The sequence below is a fragment of the Arachis stenosperma genome, chromosome 7 (assembly GCF_014773155.1).
Source record: "Arachis stenosperma cultivar V10309 chromosome 7, arast.V10309.gnm1.PFL2, whole genome shotgun sequence".
Taxonomy (NCBI): domain Eukaryota; kingdom Viridiplantae; phylum Streptophyta; class Magnoliopsida; order Fabales; family Fabaceae; genus Arachis; species Arachis stenosperma.
The window spans coordinates 19,751,258-19,769,816 of NC_080383.1; the positions used below are offsets into that span (position 1 = coordinate 19,751,258).

The 18,559-nt window shown below is 35.3% G+C and overlaps 3 protein-coding genes across 3 annotated transcripts; 2 read left to right on the forward strand and 1 right to left on the reverse strand.

The window, feature by feature from the left end:
- Positions 1–1,045: 1,045 nt before the first annotated feature.
- LOC130939520 (uncharacterized) lies at positions 1,046–1,759 on the reverse strand. Its single transcript, XM_057867623.1, has one exon. The coding sequence runs from the start codon at positions 1,757–1,759 to the stop codon at positions 1,046–1,048; it is 714 nt and encodes a 237-aa protein (XP_057723606.1).
- Positions 1,760–14,620: 12,861 nt separating this feature from the next.
- On the forward strand, positions 14,621–15,097 carry LOC130939521 (uncharacterized). Its single transcript, XM_057867624.1, has one exon. It carries the CDS (start codon positions 14,621–14,623, stop codon positions 15,095–15,097), a length of 477 nt encoding a protein of 158 aa, XP_057723607.1.
- A 15-nt stretch (positions 15,098–15,112) lies between these two features.
- Positions 15,113–16,810, forward strand: LOC130939522 (uncharacterized). The gene has a single exon (XM_057867625.1). The coding sequence runs from the start codon at positions 15,113–15,115 to the stop codon at positions 16,808–16,810; it is 1,698 nt and encodes a 565-aa protein (XP_057723608.1).
- Positions 16,811–18,559: the final 1,749 nt, after the last annotated feature.

Genomic DNA, 18,559 nt, shown 5'->3' on the forward strand with positions numbered 1-18,559 from the left:
CCTTGTTCTGCTCCTCCTGAAGAGGTGCTTCGTTCTCTATCATGTTATGATTCTCTATGCTCATGTGAACATCTTCACATTGCATGTTGCAAGCAATTGCATCCTCATGGCAATCTGTTTTCTCTTAGATTTCCTGCACCTTTTCAAGCTCCATAGCCGCCTCTAGCTTGATCTCTGTTTCAATAGAATGAAGGTAAGGTGTCTTGGGGTCAGGAGGGTGGTTTATCTCTTCTTCCATAGGTGTTGATATGGCAAGAAAAGAATATTGTATGAAGGTATCTTGTATATCTACTTGGGTGTTGCTTTGAGTGTATGTCCAATTTTCAGGATGGTGGCTGTGTTGGTTTTTGACTATTTTTATTTCAGAAGTGGCTATGTTATTTGGCTTGTTTGGTACTGGGTTAAAAGGGCTAGGTAGAGGCCATGGGTTTGAAATGGTAAGTTTATGAATTTTCTGGGTTGTTATTGGCGCCTCTGAAGTAGAGTTAAAGGTCTTTTTTGGTTTTGGGTTAGTTGGGTTAGGTTGGTATCCCGGTCTTGGATTTGCTGGTTTAGATGATTGAGTATGATTCTGTGTGTTATGGGTCTCGATGGAGGTGATCATTTTATTCTCTTTGTTTAATGCCACTGTTTCAACTTGAATTTACTTTGATGGAATGTTCTGTTGACTGTTACTTCCTTCTAGTTCCACCTCATCGTCCTGTGTTCTTAGCACTGCATACCTGGTACCACTACCCCAACCTTTCCATTCTCTCCTTTTTCCATTCCTCCACTACCCCCTGTAGTATTGTCTCCTTTTGCCCCTTTTCTGTCACGTGTTAATCTCTGGACCAACATCCAGGGTCCATATGCTTCATTCCTTTCTTCAATTACCTGCTTACCCTTCTCTTTTTTTGAAATACCTGGATTACCCTCCCCTACTCTGTCCACAGTGGTTGTCTTCTCTATTTCCTCTACACCCTCTTTTTCTTTCTCTGTCACCCCACCTCTATTCCTTACGAAATTTTTAGTATTGTCTTCGGAAAATTAGACTTCTCATACCCTACTAACCCACAACTAAAGCAGATGTTGTAGATTCCTTCATATTCCACCTTATATTTAACTCCATTAATGGCATATTGAGAGATTTGGGGGGGGCTGTTAGATCTAATTCCACACAAAGTCTGGCAAATTTTCCTCTACTTTTATCTGCAGTGTTTGTATCAACTTTCAAGGTGCGTCCAATCACGTCTCCTATTTTGTTCAGCATGTTTTTTTCATAATATTCAATAGCCAAATCTGGGAGTCTAATCCAAGCTGCGATTTTGTCTATGGTGGCTTCAAAAGGATTGAAATTTGGTTGCCAAGAATGGATGGATATATAGTGGTTTAGGATCTTCCAAGGATCCTCTGTAAGAGCAAAATCAAGATCCTCCTGAGAATAAAACTTTACATTGAAAAAGTCATTGCCTAAGTCAATGACCTCAATGCTGCCCATTTTTTCCCACATAGCCTCGAGTCTTCTAGTAAGGGCCAGTAAGAATATACGCCTCCCAAGAAGTTTAACAATAAGAGTATCCCACCATGGGTATCTAAGTTCCTTCATGGCTGCTTCGTTGATCCTGAAATTGAAAATCCCTTCAATCTTCTCTACTGTAATTTTTGAAATTTGGCTTCCTTCCATATTTACCTCTGATTCCCTCGAATTCCTGCGGTCCTCATCCTCTTCCATTAGCTCCTTCCCAGAAGTAGAGATGTGGCTCACTTTTTTTGTATCCATCGACACTCTACCTTTTTGACGGTGTCGCTGAAGGATCGTTTAGGGTTGGTGGTGAAATTGCCTTCCTCTTCCCTTTCTAGCATCCACTCCTCCTCTCTAGGGGTAAGGTGAGAACTAGAGTCTCCAGTAAAAGCATGCCCTTCTAAATCAGTTCGAACCTTTTTTCCCGGATTGTGTGACCGGGAATGTCCTCCTCAAACATAGCCACCTCTCATGAGGTCGGAATAAGCTAGTTTACGATTGGAGAAAGAAACAGGAAGAAACGGTTGTGAACACTCTAGAAGTTTTTCATGCTAATTTCTTATCTTTCTATATCTAAACAGGCATATGAAGAGTTTAGGCCATATGACCATGGATCAGACCTATTAGGCTTTATACACAAAAATTTTTTTGAATAGTAATAATTTGCTTCAGTGGATGCAGCTAACTTTAATAAATAAAACCTCACAATCACCAAATAGAGACTTTTTAATGTAAGTATGGAAAAAAAATTTGTGTAGGACACAATTATAAACGGAATTGATCATCAAATTTGTGTACTCCGAATTGGTTAAATTTTTTTAACACATGTTGGTGATTTAAGTATGTATTTCTACAAAAATACGTTAAAGATTTAATTTTCATACAATTTGTTACATACACGATTAAAAAAATGAAATATTTTTGTTCATAAAATTTTGTCATTTTTCGTGGAATACAGGGATGGATCCAGAAATTTTAATAATGAGGGGCCGAATTTTTATTTATTTTTTTCATTTAATAAAAATGATTAACATATAGTTATTATAGTTATTTTTTTTAAAAGGTTTATCAAATTATTACATATAATTATAGTTTGTTTTACAATTTTACTTTTACTATAAGATTTATGTAAAAGAAATATAACAATATTAATAATACATTATAAAATTATAAAATACCAATAATTTATAGCGTGCTCAGTTAAAAATAATCACATATCTTATTAATTAAAATTAATTCTCTTAAAAATTGTAAAAAATTTTGAAAATAAATTATAAATTATTAATTATTTAAAAGACACAGTACCCTAATAGAATACAAGATATAACATATCTTCAAAAAAAATTTATTTTAGCAACGTAATTTTAGAAGAAAAATGAGTATTTTTTACAAGAAAATTATATCTAAAATACTTAATGTGATTATTAAAATATAACTACGTAAGTCATTTTTAATTTAATAATATAAATGTTAAATATATTGATACAAAAAACAAATGATTTTTTTAAATAAACATAAAAATTATCACGTAAAAACTAATTTGAAAGGTAATAAAGACTTCAGGGTATGATATTAAATTAGTTAAGTAAAAAATATTGATGACTTAAAAACTTAAGACATAAATCCATCACATAATGAAAAATAATACATATAAAATTATTAAATTACATAAATTCTTTTTTTATTTTTTAAACACGTATCTCATATATAAGTATAGTTTCTTAAAATTTTGGGGGTCGATGCCACTACTCGGCCTCCTCTAGGTCCGTCCCTGGTGGAGTACATCTTTTTCTTCTAATTTTTTTAGTTAACAACTAATAACACTTTTTACAAACCCCAGCAAACTACATACTTGTAAACAAATTAACAAATTTCAAAAATAACAATGACTCATTTTTTTGGAATATGGTTCTAAAAATTCGCATCAACATTCAATCTCTGAGGAATGTTTTAAAAAATATGTATAATGACAGTTGGTATTGTTGGTGTGGTTTCAAATTATTTAAACGCATTTATTTCGAGAGTAAAACTCAGGTGCATTTCAGCTGCTTTTTGAATAATTTGGGGGCATTTCTTTGTGGTTAACCGTTTATTTAACCATGTGTTATAATGAAAATCTTTTGTGATTACTATTTCCAAAAATATAAAGTATATTCTAAAGTAATAAATTAATCAACTCATTTTAAAATTTTATATTGCAGCACTAATCGAGTGGTAAATTTCGTCCAAGGCTAAATACTGGCGTGAGACCGATAGCGAACAAGTACCGCGAGGAAAAGATGAAAAGGACTTTCGATCACTTCATATTAGATGTGTTAGATTCCAAGTTGTTGGAAGTTGAGAAAGTTCACACAACGGTGCTGCTACGATGACAAAAGCATTGTCAAGAGATAAGCACGAAACATGTTGTTTCATCGCCGGAATGGCGAGGGCTTCTACCTAGTCGAGGAGGGGGATATTTGTTGGGTTTTTTTTCCTCTCCTTTGTGAGCCCTAAGCCCAATATTTTGAGGGTGTTTCTTTGTACTCATTGTGCCACAATCCTAATTCAGATTTTGGGGTCATTTGAGAAATAGAGAGTAGCCACCAAAGAGAGAAAGAAGGGAGAAAACAGAATTCTAGTTTTTGCCCAAAGTAGTGAATTTCAAATGGCATTTTCTCAATTGTTCACCGTTAGGATCGGCTAGAAATTTAAACTGCGTGTTCCTATCATCTTGTTCTTCATTCTAGTCGGTGGAGATGTTGTTGGAGATTTGCAGGGACAAAGTTTGGCTTCACAAGAGAGAATTCAGATTTTTCATTTTTACACAAAGTAAAAATCTTGGAACGACAATTTCTCATTCTTTTACTGTTGGATCGACGTGAAATTTGGCCTATAGATTCTTCACATCTTGTTGTGCATTCTGAACAGTGAAGATTTTAGTTAGAGGTCTGCAGAGGGAGAAATTGACTTCGATAGCAGCTCTATTTTTTGGGTATTTTTCATCTTCTTGCTTTTTATTTGTGAGCTTTGATGCTTTGATATTTTCGCTGGTTATATGCATGTTTTTTTCTTTGTTTGAGATTTTTTTGTACCTCATTTAATTATAGTGGAGCTATTTCATTGGTCTCGACGACCCATAGTTTTTACCTGTCATACTGAGGGAGTTTTTCACGTTAAAATCTCAGTCTATTCTTGTTATTGCTTTACTTGCTATATTTGCTTATTATAGTTGCTACCATTTATGTTGTGAGTGCTTCCATATTGTTCTTGTGTTGGATATTTGTGTTGTTTCTGCTGTTAGGCTCTTTCAGGGACACGCCAACACGCAAATTTTAAATCTTACATGACACAGGGACACACATACATATAAAATATAAAGTATTTTTTAGATAAATTGTAATGATATTTTGATATTTTATTGATATTAAAATATAAATTAAACTTTTTAATTACTTTTAATGTCTTATTTTAATTATATTAAGTATTTAAAATATTTTTTATTTTAATAAATAATAATATATACTATATCTAAATTTATTTTAACAATACATGTTAACAATAAGATTGGACATGCTGACACGTGATGATATTTAGGTGTGTTCAGACGTGTCCGGAGAAGAAGTTTTTTATTTTTTATTAAGACACGGTTGGATACAACAGACACGCATGTCGGACGAGTGTCGGTGACTGTTGTTTCCGAAATGTGTCCGACACGCAGACATGACTACTCAACAAAGTGTCCATACTTCATAGATTATTACCCATCCCACCCAACCCAATTCACTAGCTTCACCATAACTTTTAGATTGCATTTGAAGAAGAACTTGAAATTGAGATATTAACTTTGTGTGATATATTTGATGTAAAATATAGTTATATCTTAGTTATTATTTTATTTAGTTCAAAATAAATATAGATATAAAATGAGAATACTTATTAAAATATTTTTAGTTATTAAAAAATTTTATTAAAATTTTAATTTTTTCTCAAAAATTTTTATTTTTGTAACTTAATTTTTTAGAAATATTTAAGTGATTACAATTTTATGTCTCAATTAAAATTTTAATTTTAATCTCTAATCACTAAATATAATATTGAGTTTAATCTCCCAAGTTCCAATCCCAATCTCTATCAATATACTTTTAATATCAATATACTTTTAATAGTACTCATGTCAATGCTTAGGTTACTCTCAAGGTTAGTTTTTCTTTTTTTTTTTATTAAAGTATCGTTTTTGTCCCCAACGTTAGGGGTAAGTCCTAAAGTTGTTCTTAACGTTTCACTCGTCCTATCTAAATTTCTAACGTTTCAAAATTGATTCAATGTTCTCATGCTGTTACAGATCCGTTAACATGTTTGACGGCGGGACAAAATTGAGACGATTTTAAAACGTTAGGGATTTAAGTAGAACGAAAATGTTGGGGACAAAAATAACACATAAAAATATATTTTAATTTTATCCTTCAATAATATCAATTTTTCGCTATACATAATATTCAATTATTTTTAAATCACATCTAAGTAAATTACACTTAATCACATTACTTTCATTCTAAATAAACTTTATTATATTCTTTTATTTTAACTTATAACTTTAAGTGTAAAATTATAAAAAAATAAATTTATTTAGAATGAAAGTAACGTAATTAAGTGTAATTTACTTAGATGCGATTAAAAAATAATTGAATATTATGCATAATAAAAAACTGATATTATTGAAGAAAAAAACTAAAATTTATTTTTATGTATCGTTTTTGTCCCTAATGTTTTAAAATCCTCTCAATTTTGTCCCGCCATCAATTCTGTTAACGGATCCCTAATGGCAGGATAACATTCAATCAATTTTAAAACTTAATAGATTTAAATAGAACAATTAAAACGTTAAGAATAATTTAAAACTTATTCCAAATATTAGGGACAAAAATAATACTTTATTTATTTTCCTTCTGCCTCCTAAGTCCTTCCAGGTCTCTAGTATATATTAAAAAAGGTAACAAATTCCTTTTTCCATATTACATGGTCCAATTAACTATGCCTAATATCAACATGTTAGTTTTCTCTCTCTCAAATTGAATATTTTTAAAAAACTGTTCCTCCACCGTTAGGCCATACACAATACAAAAATAACCCTTAAAAAACCCCAATCCCACCATTTCAACCAAAAATACTCATGATTTACAAAAAAAATCCAACCCAAAAATATAACTATCATTAATAATTTAATATAAGCTTATGGTTAACATGATTATCCCAACTCACCTAAATCCTTCTCTGCAACCACTGCAGCGGACAAGCTTTTGTCTACGCGTGCACCCCAACATTAATACGCGTCCACTAGATGATGTCGCCAGCTCAGTTCATCACTTGCTGAAATATAAGAGTTTCAGCACGGTAAAATGCTAATTTATGTGGCTCAATTTTTTAGTTATGGAACTCATTAGTGTGCTTTCCCTGGATATGGAAATAGAGAGAGATAAACGAGAAGGTGGGACAGTTTTTTGTCATTTTTAGGTGAAAGAACTCGGAGGGTTCGAGTTCTTTGTTAAGCAAAAATAAACAAACAAGTCGGAGGGTACGACTTGTTGATGGCTGGAATTCGGATTTTAACAATACAAAACGGACCGTGCGTTTTGTATATATATATATTTTTTATCAAGCTAAACATGAAATCGTAGGGTTCGAATTCCTTTTTTTAAATATTAATTTGAATCTGCCAATGGTAAATGGTGAGTCCGATTTAGGTTTATTGAAAATATCAGATTCCGTATTCTTCTTCAAGTTTGCTCGCTTCTTTCTCTATTTTTCTGCATCTGTATTTTTTTCCTTCATGGTATGTAACCCAAAAATTTGTTAGTATGATTTCTGTTATTATTTAGTAGAGTAAGAAAAATAAATGATATAATACTTTTGAAAATGTATTATTTTAAATGATAGAGTACAAAAGTAATACACATTTTTATTCATCTTCTAACAATAACAACAACAATAATAAACTTCCTAACAATAATAATTTTAATTATAAAATATTAAAAAAAAATTCAAAAAAACCTATATCTGGTAAAAATGATAATAATTCCTAAATTCAATTTCTAACCACAATAATAATAATTAGCCACTTAACAATAATAATTATAATTACGAAACATAAAAAAATTTAAACGGAGAAAGGAAGAAGAAGATAGGAGAAGTTATTGCGCGATGCGTGTCCAGACTGCATCAAATCGGACCGTGCGTTTAGTAAAATGACACTCCGACGGTTCGTGTGGTGAATGGGAACTCGCATGGTCCGAGTTGTGGTTTTACTGACACCACAAAATTGTAAAGCACCTCTCTCTTCCATACGAGAGTCCAACACCACTCATGCATCCATATGCAAATTAAAAAGCGAATTTATGTTTGATATATATATATATATATATATATATATATATATATATATATATATATATATATAAACAAAACTAAATATTTTCAGTAATTAAGGTCTATTTTGGACCTCAAATATATTAAGCATTCAAAAAAAATAAACAAAAAGATATAAATTAAAATTAAAAAATATTAAATTAAAATAAAAATAAAAAATAGGTTTAAATTGAATATACATAGAATTATTCAGTGACAGATCTAAAAAATTTTGGTAGTGAGAGCAAAATTGATATAACATGATAATAATTTTGATAATAAAAATAATATGTGTATATAAAAAATTAAATATTAAATTATCTATTAACCATTATATATATGTGTATAAATACATGTATTGTTTAATTTATTTTCAATGTATATTTTATATTATAATATATATTTTATACAGATAATTATTTTTTATGTACATATAGTATGATTATTGTTATAATTATATTTTGTTATTGTAAAATATGATTAGCCTTCAAAATATCTAAATACAAATTAAAACACTAAAATAATAATTTAAAATTCTATTCTTTTAGGTTTTATATTTTTAAAAAATTAAGTAATTTTTTTCTTAATACTACCATCAAACTTTCTCTCTTTTCATATATATTACTAAACAATTATTCAAAAATTCACTTCCCAACACAATTAGAAGCCACTCTTATTGATATTCATAGTTAAAAAAGTTCTTTCAATTAATATAGTTGCTACGCAAAAATTAAAGCTAATTTAAAAAGAAGATAAATAATATTCTTTTGAGTTGATTTTTAAAAAAGAACACTAATTTCGTTTAAATCTGAGAATTGATCATTCTAACGAATATCTAATATAAAATTTTTAAATTGACGATTAAATACCAAAAATTGAGTAAAAAATTATTGTGGGGTCAAATTTAATAATCTAATGGGGGCAAATAAATATTATTATCATATATTACTAAAAAAAATTCCAAATTGTAGTGGGAATGCTTGCCCCCACACCAATATACTTGGAACCGTCCCTGGAATCACTTAACTTTTTATCCAATTTCTTAATGTAAAAAAAAAAAATCTTCAATTTAACTAGTCCACATTATAGTTTGAAAATTGAATTAAATGGACTCACTCAATCTTTTATCCAATTTTTTGATACAAAAAGAGAGGAATTCAGTCAATCTCACTTGTCCACCCATAATTTCATTACGAAATCAAAAAGTATTTTGCCACTCTTATAATATCTCCATATTACAACTAAAATAATTTATGAGGTATTTATAACCTCTTATTAGGTTAAAATAAATAAAATCATAAGTCCATAAACATAAAGCCAATTTAGTAACTAAATAAACAAATTTAAAATACATCAAATTAAATTTAATATTTTAAAAATATAAATTAATAACTTTTAAATAATATTTAAATTCTTCATATTACGAATATTTGAATCACATATTACCGTCACAGTATGAAACATTAAAATGAATAATAAGAATTAATAATAAGGTTCTTAAATTAGTTATCTAATGCAAAAAACTACTAATTAGCACAAACACAAGTTTATATGTGAAAAGTTGAAAGAAAACAGCCACTGATACCTTAAATAAGTTCAATAATAAATATACAAAATCAACAAACTAAACTTCTTTTAGGAAAAAAATAGGTATAAAAAAATAGTGTCAACAATAAAATGAAGTACTATTCAAAAGCCAAAAAAATATGAAAGTTAAGAGTGGGTGACTTAACAATTTGCAACGTGACCTGTTATTTAAATGGTGGTGAAAATTTGCGGAAGAAAGTGAACTGTTATAAAAGCAAATCGTGATAGCATACTATAATTAGGAGTTGGAGAAATCAGTAGAAAAACAAATGCGTAAATATTCAAATAACCCTTGAAAAGACATAATAAATATGACAGATGGAAATGAATTGTACAAACAATTATGCAAAGAAGACTGAAAAATGTGTGTGGGAGATGACATGTGTAACACCCTACCACACATAACTTTACGCTTAAGCCGTAAAGTAGAGGTGATGTGATATTACGACCTCTAAAATAAAAGTATATATAATAATATTGAAGAGGATATAGTAGAAGAGTCTTGAAAAACGGATAAAGCAAAAATCGTAAAATAAAAGCGCAACACTCAAAAAATAGGATTACTTGCGGGGGAAGAAATCTAAGGTTTAAAATCATAACTAAATGGAAAGTAGAAGTAGAGAGACAAGAAAACGATATACCAAGCTCCTAACTCAGCCTGCGAAGTTAAGACTGGCCGAAGAATATTTACATACAGTATATACATAATAAAAGCTCAAAAGAACATGTTTAAAAGCCCTAGTTCTCCATAAAACCTCTAAGAGATACTAAAGATAAAGTGTTCATATACATATAAGGAGAGTGCCCTAGTTCTCCATAAAACCTCTAAGAGATACTAAAGATAAAGTGTTCATATACATATAAGGAGAGTCTAATACATATATATATATATATATATATATATATATATATATATCAAAATAACAAAAGTAGGGCCTCAAAATGAACCACTTCGCAGTAGAACTCCAAACGTTTAGCGAGGTGTCGCTCGACCTGCATCTGAAAAATAACAACAGAGTATGGGGTGAGAACCGAAAGTTCTCAGCATGGTAAAGGTGCAACACACATAAGATATAAGGTCTTGAGAATACTAGAGGCAATCCTAGAACGCCGACACTTAGATTACAAAGCTTAAATTACTAAACAGCAACCATAAGAAGGTGGTCTTCTAAGGATATCTAAGTTTAGTTTAAACTTAACCTTGACACTAAGTCTTTCCACCTTTCCTCCGTTCCTCCATCACCGGTGAGTTTGCAAAGATAGACAAATAGATAATTGCAAGCACAAGTAGGAGTCAAGTAGTGCAAGTAGCAAATATAAAAATTAACATAATATAATCAATTAGGCATTTCCAATTAATGCATAGCAAACAAAGCAACAATATGCACATGATATATGCCTTTCCTACTGACCGTGAGCTCACGCGTCGATTAACTGCCAGAACCCGACACATTCGGTAGCTAACCCGGATATCGTCTCTCGATTGCGCATCTCCAGTAGGCACAAGATTGGGATTAGTGCCCTACCACCTTTTCCTAGAGGCATATACTAAGGGGAAATAAATCGAAAAATTAGTGCCCTACCACCTTCCCCTAGTGAGGCCGTGCCATACCGGTCAGGGGATTAGTGCTGTAAGAACCGTAACTAATCAATCGGTTAATTAAGTGAATTAATTGCCCAAATTAGATTCTGAAAGGTTAGAGAGAGAATTTGAGGATTTAAAGGTGATTTTTGGACTCAGTGGGTCTTTCTGAGTCAGAAAATGTGCTTTCTACGAAAAACCGTGAAAAATTGCGAACCGGCAATCAAACCGGTTGAACCGGTTCAAGTCTGCCTAGTACCGCACGAGAAAAGTGAAAACCATCAAAAATCTTAGAAAAACATTAGAAATGGAAAACTGGGCTTTAATTTTAAAGATTTGGCCCGAAGTTAGGCCAAACGGGCTAAAAACGCTAACGGGTTGGACCGGGCCCAAGTTGGGCCCAAGCCCAACATATAAATACACTTAAATGAACCCATTTCAGCCACTTTCACCCTCATAACCTAAACACAACAGCAGCTGAAGTGAGGAGAGAGGTGAGAGCTTTCCACCATTGTTACTATTCACTTCAAACTTCCCAAGCTCATATCTTGAGCTACGGAGCTCCGATCGCCGCACCGTTTGCGGCTACGCGTTCCTTGTGAAGAGCTCTACAAAACCCACCCAAGAAACCCTCAAGGTAATCACGAAATCTTTCCAGTTCTGCTCTTCAAAATTTCGGGTTTTATTAGAGTTTTGGGTTAAATGGGTTTTTGTGATTTTGGATGTTTAGGTTTGCTCTAATCCTTGCTTAGCTTTGGATTTGCGTTGTCAAATCTGTTGGGAAAGGTAAAAGCTCTTAAACCCTTGTGAGATTATGCTTATGTTGAACCCTAGGTTGATTTGTGGTGATTTATATGTATATAGTTTGATTATTGTGGCTTTGGGAGCTTTTGGAACTTATTTGTGCTTGTTGGAGTGGATTTGAAAGCTTGGATTGTGGTTGGAAGCTTGTTGGTGCTCATTTTGAGTTTGGGTGCATAAAGGGAATCGGCCAAGGTATGGTTTCGGTTTCCTCTATGTAGTATATAATATTCATGGACACATAGGCTAGTGACCAATAGGATAGGTTGAACTAAAATGATGGTTGGTGTGTTAAATGTTGATGAATTGATGAATATTGAGTTGATTGTGATGAATTATAATGATATGATGATGTTGAATGATTGTATAGATTGGGAGTTGGCTCTTATGATAATTGTAGTGTTATGATTTAAGAAATGGTGGGTTTGATGGTGATTTTGATCATAAGTGTTATATAGTTGATGTTGGAATTGAGAATAATGAAATGAGAAGGAAAATGTGGTGAGGTTGATGTATTATGCTATAACAGGTACATTTTGATGAAAAATTGAGCTTTGGATGGCTTGGTATGATTTGGTATGGGTATGGTGAGATAGGGTGGTAATTGTGAAGTTTGGAAAAATTGAGTTTTTGGTGAACTTTGTTCGATCATAACTTTTGCCTTGGTTTTCAAAATTTATTGAAAATTGTTTAGAATTAAAGATCTTTGAAAACTCTTTGAATCGGTATAAAGTTTGTAAAAATTAGAATTTTGTAGAGGAAGTTATGATCATTCAAAGTTGGTGTTAAAAATCTGAAATTTTGCAAAGATGTGCGGGTGCACACATCCCGTTTCTCAAAAATTTATTTGTTTTCAACTATTTTGCCTTCCCAACAAAGTTGTAAGCTTTTATAACACTATTTTAAGATGTTTGGACCTAGTTTTGAGTATTAGAACATGGGATATAAATTAAGGGCTCTAGTACATGATCTTAAGGTAAATTAGAAAACGGAGGTCTAGGTTTCTGGCGTGCTGAGAATGGTTTGATGTTAGGTGAAGGATGATTGGTATGTGAGATGAGAAATGATGGACTTTTGGTATTTGGAAACTGAGTTATAAAAGGGACAATGGTTGAGATGAGTCGAGGACTCGGATTGATGTGATGGATTTATGTATGCTAAAAATACTTTTGAAAACCACTGAAATAATATTTTTACATGATATTTTGAGACGCTATGCGCTTGGCAGGGACGGTGGTTAATCCCGCCTGTCGAGGTAGCGGCGGCGGCGTAAGGACGGTGGTTAATCCCGCTTACGTTGAGATGTGAGGTCTGAGGCAAGAATATCCCGCTCACATCCCTTCGGATCTATAGGGCGAGCAGGCGCCGGTACCTGGACAGTGATCCGGGCACTATATCTCGGGGGTTCCCATATGAGAAATCCGAAGGGCGACGTCTCCATGGAGATGTGTCGGGTTGGCAGTTGAACCGACAATGTGATATCACAGCCAGTAGGGCAGGCATTCATCATATGCATTTCCTATTTGCTTGTATGCTTTGTTTACTTGTAATGGTTTGCCTAATTGAATAACATGCTTACTTGCTATCTGAATTATTTGCCATATATGTTACTACTTGTGCTTTACTTGCTTTGAACATTATCTGTGTTTTCTGCTGGGATTGAGGAGGTTCGGAAGGTGGTGGCGATGGGATCGCATGGAGGATCGGTTGGTGAAGGCTGTGGGACAGCGGTGTTTGGTTAGAATAGAAATCCCTTAAGATAGATAACCTGGTTTATTTAAGTCAAGTTGGTATATTATGCTTAAATGTTTTATAATGCTTTAAGTTGAATCTTGTGATGGATATGAAGCTTAGGATTGCCTTTGGCGTCCCGGGGTCTTATATCCTATATCACTGGGAACTGTTACCATACTGAGAACCGCCGGTTCTCATACCATATTGTTGTTGTGTTTTCAGATGCAGGACGCAACCCACCTCGGTGAGTTGCTTTGGTTGGTGACAGGAGCGGAGAATCTTGGATCATTTTGAGTTTCTTTTGGTTTATTTTGTTTATATATCTCTCCTGTTGTATTTTGTTTTGCCTAGAGGCATGTATTTGAGAGAACAAAACTTGTATAAGCTGTTTTCACTGTATGGTTTTGTATATCAGTATATGGCTAGCCGGCTTAAACTCCGCGAGTCGTGACTAGTTCCCTATGATATTATATACTTATCTTTTGTTATATCTTCTCTGTTTCTTATGCCTTAAGCTAGTAGCTCCGTTAGTACGTTTGTGCTTCGAAATTCTATTTTTGAGCTATATCTTTCATCGGGCTTCTAGATTATACTATTCATTATATATATATATATATATATATATATATATATATATATATTATGTTTGAGTCTAGAACTGTCGTAATCTCTGATTAACCTTGGCTTTACGACGCGAGGTAAGGCTTAGGCTAATTAGGGTGTTACATTTAGTGGTATCAGAGCGGTTCGTCCTCGTGAGCCTGAGGGATGGACCGATTGTGCTTCATTGCATACTCTGTGTGTCTTTTCTTTGATGCTATTAGGTTATCTATTTGATATATGCATAGCATGCTTGTTTGTGAGTGCCTGGTTGGGTTAATTGAAGCACTAGACTTTTGATATTGAGACTGATCACCTTGATATCTATTGTTTGGTGTGGACAGGAATCCTACATGGCTACTCGTGGGCGAGGTCGAACGCGTACACGAGGCAGTAGGAATGAGCAACCAGCTGACAATCACGCCGAATTCATGGCGGCGATGGCGAATCTCGCTAACACCATGGAAGCTAATGCTGCTGCGACTCTGCAAGCAGTGCAAAGATTGGGCCAACCGACTGGGAATGGCAACGGAAATGGGAATGGCGAAGGGAATACCAATGATAATGCTGAGGGTAACGGCGATAATACAGGAGGAGTTCCGATGACCTTGGCGACGTTCCTCAAGGTTCATCCGCCAACTTTTCGAGGATCCACAGATCCTATTGAAGCGGACCACTGGTTCCAGGCTATAGAGCGTGCTTTACAGGCGCAGCATGTTCCTCTCAATCAATATGTAGAGTTTGCCGCTTATCAGCTAGCGGGAGAGGCCCAGCCCTGGTGGCAAGCTGAGTGTCGTTTGCTACAGCTTCAGAACGCTGACATTCCATGGGAGGTGTTCCAAACGGCTTTCTACAAGAAATACTTTCCTGAGTCTGCAAGGGAAGCAAAGGAGATGGAGCTAATGTAGCTGAAGCAAGGTTCCATGTCGGTGGCAGAGTACACCAATAAGTTTGAAGAGCTTTGTAGGTTTTCTCGGGTATGTCAGGGTGACCCGGAGACTTTCGAGAGCTGGAGGTGCATTAAGTACCAAAGGGGCTTGAAGGACAACATTATGACTGCTGTGGCTCCTATGGAGATCCGTGTCTTCTCCGACTTGGTGAACAAAGCAAGGGTAGTGGAGGAGTATGCCAAGACAGTGGCGGCATCTAAGGACACTCATGGAGGGAGCTCTAGTTGTGGGCGTGGCAATTATTTTCATCCTAGAGGACAAAGCTTCAAAAGAGGGGGATATACTCCTCAAGGCCAAGGGGGCTTCAGAAAGAACAATCAGAATCAGTTTCAGTATGCTAAAGGAAGAGGAAATCAGAGTAAGAGTTATCCGGATTTAACTTGTGATCGTTGTGGACGTTTTCACCCTTATGATTCATGTAAGATTGGTTTAGGTGGTTGCTTCAAGTGTGGGTTACCTGGCCACATTGCGAGGGATTGCCCTCGTGGGAGGAATCAGAATGCGGGCCAGAGTCAGCATCAAGGTCGAGTCTTTGCTGTGAATGCCAAGGATGCTTCCAAGGCGGATCCTTTGATGAAAGGTATATGTCTAATTGGTGATAAATCCTTAGTTGCATTATATGATACTGGAGCTTCGCATTCGTTTATTTCATTTGCTAAAGTTGAAGAATTAGGCTTGAAAGTATCAGAGTTACCTTTTGATCTACATGTACACACTCCGCATCAAACAATTATGACTAGGTCAGGCTGTAGACAAGTAGGCTTCAAGCTTGAGGGTAGAGACTTTGTACACGATTTGATCTGTTTACCAATGGTGGGGCTGGAGATGATTTTGGGGTTTGATTGGTTGTCGAAGAACTGGATTTTGTTGGATTGCTTTGAACGGACAATTCGGTTTATGCCTGAAGGAGAAAATGGAGCAGTGGTAGCTACAGGGTATTACCTGAACTCTGTAATGATGCATTATAGTGGGGAGGAGTGTCAGGGTTATATTCTGTTGGCTGCCAATGCGTTGGGCGATGCCCAGAACATAGATCAAATTCCGGTGGTTAGAGATTTTCCAGAAGTGTTCCCGGAAGATATCCCTGAGTTCCCACCTCAAAGGGAGATTGAGTTTGCGATTGAATTGGTGCCGGGAGCCGGACCAGTATCGATTGCACCGTATAGAATGGCTCCTATAGAGCTGGCAGAGCTAAAGACTCAGTTGGAAGAGCTTCTGAATAAGAGGTTCATTCGACCAAGTGTATCACCGTGGGGAGTGCCAGTTTTATTGGTGAAGAAGAAAGATGGAGGGATGCGTTTGTGTGTGGATTACCGACAGTTAAATAAAGTGACAGTGAAGAATAAGTACCCGCTGCCAAGGATAGATGACTTGATGGATCAATTGCAAGGAGCTGGAGTGTTTTCCAAGATTGATTTGAGATCCGGTTACCACCAGATAAGAGTGAAGGAAGATGATATCCCTAAGACTGCGTTTAGGACACACTATGGACACTACGAGTTTGCGGTAATGTCCTTTGGGTTAACGAATGCACCTGCTATTTTCATGGATTACATGAACAGAGTGTTTCGTCCCTTTTTGGACAAATTTGTGGTGGTTTTCATAGATGACATCTTAGTTTACTCTAAGACGGTAAAGGAGCATGAGGAACACTTGAGGATTGTACTGTAAATCTTAAAGGAGCGGAATTTATACGCTAAGTTGTCAAAGTGCGAGTTCTGGAAGGAGGAAGTAAAGTTCTTAGGCCACGTGGTGAGTAAGGGAGGAATAGCTGTAGATCCTTCTAAAGTAGAAGCGGTGATGGAATGGGAAAGACCGACGACTGTGACGGAAGTCAGAAGCTTTTTGGGTTTAGCCGGATATTACCGGAGATTTATCGAAGGATTTTCCCGGATTGCGCTACCAATGACAAAGTTGACAAGGAAAGAAGTGTCGTTCGAGTGGACGTCGGAGTGCGAAGAAAGTTTTCAAACGTTAAAGCAGAGGTTAACTTCAGCACCTGTTCTAATCCTACCGGAACCGCGTGAACCGTTTGAGGTATATTGTGATGCTTCTTTGAAGGGTTTGGGTTGCGTGTTGATGCAACACCGGAATGTGGTGGCTTACGCATCGCGTCAGCTGAGACCGCATGAGGTGAATTACCCCACTCATGACTTGGAATTAGCGGCAATTGTGTTTGCATTGAAGATTTGGAGACACCACTTATACGGAGTAAGGTTTAGCGTCTTTTCTGATCATAAGAGTCTCAAGTACATCTTTGATCAGAAAGAGCTAAATATGCGCCAGAGAAGGTGGATGGAGTTGCTTAAAGATTATGATTTCGAGTTGAGTTATCACCCTGGAAAGGCGAACGTGGTAGCAGACGCTTTGAGTCGGAAATCTTTAACAATTGCTTGGATGAGAATCAAAGAAGAAGAACTAGTGGATAAGTTTGTAGATCTTAAGCTGGATATTAGTGAAGTTGCCGGAAGAGCTTGTTTGAATCAGTTACAGATTTCAAGCACGTTTAAATCAGAAATACAAAGGGCTCAGCAAGATGAGCAGAAGTTTCAGCAATTGTTTCAACCAGTTGGTGATAAGAGACGCGAAGAATTCACTAAGGATGATGAAGGGTTATGGAGATATAAGGGAAGGATTTGCATACCAGATGTTGGGAGTTTGAGGCAAGACTTGCTGTTGGAGGCTCACAACAGTGGGTTTTCTATTCATCCCGGGAGCACGAAGATGTATTATGACTTGAAGAAGATGTTCTGGTGGCCGGGGATGAAGAGTGATATAGCTACAGTGGTATCCAAATGTTTGACCTGCCAAAAGTGAAGATAGAGCATCAGAAACCGTCAGGAATGCTACAACCACTTGAGATTCCTCAGTGGAAGTGGGAAGGAATTGCAATGGATTTTGTTACCGGTTTACCGAGGACTAGGTCGGGGTTTGATGCGATTTGGGTGATCGTAGATCGCTTAACCAAATCCGCTCATTTTCTGCCTATCCGACTAAACTGTTCTATGGAGGAGTTGGCAAGATTATACATCAAGGAGATAGTGAGGTTGCATGGTGTGCCGTCAAGCATAGTATCGGACCGTGATCCCCGATTCACATCAAGGTTTTGGGGAGCTTTCCAAAGAGCTTTCGGTACAAAGCTATGTCTTAGTACGGCGTATCATCCACAAACAGATGGACAATCGGAAAGGACTATTCAAACGTTGGAAGATATGCTGAGAGCATGTGTGTTGGATCAACCCGGGAGTTGGGATCGTTACATGCCATTGGTGGAGTTTGCATATAACAACAGCTTTCATGCAAGCATTGGGATGGCTCCGTATGAGGCTTTGTATGGACGGAAGTGTCAATCTCCACTTTGTTGGTATGAATGTGGAGAAGTAAGTGTTTTGGGTCCAGATTTGATAGCAGAGACTACTG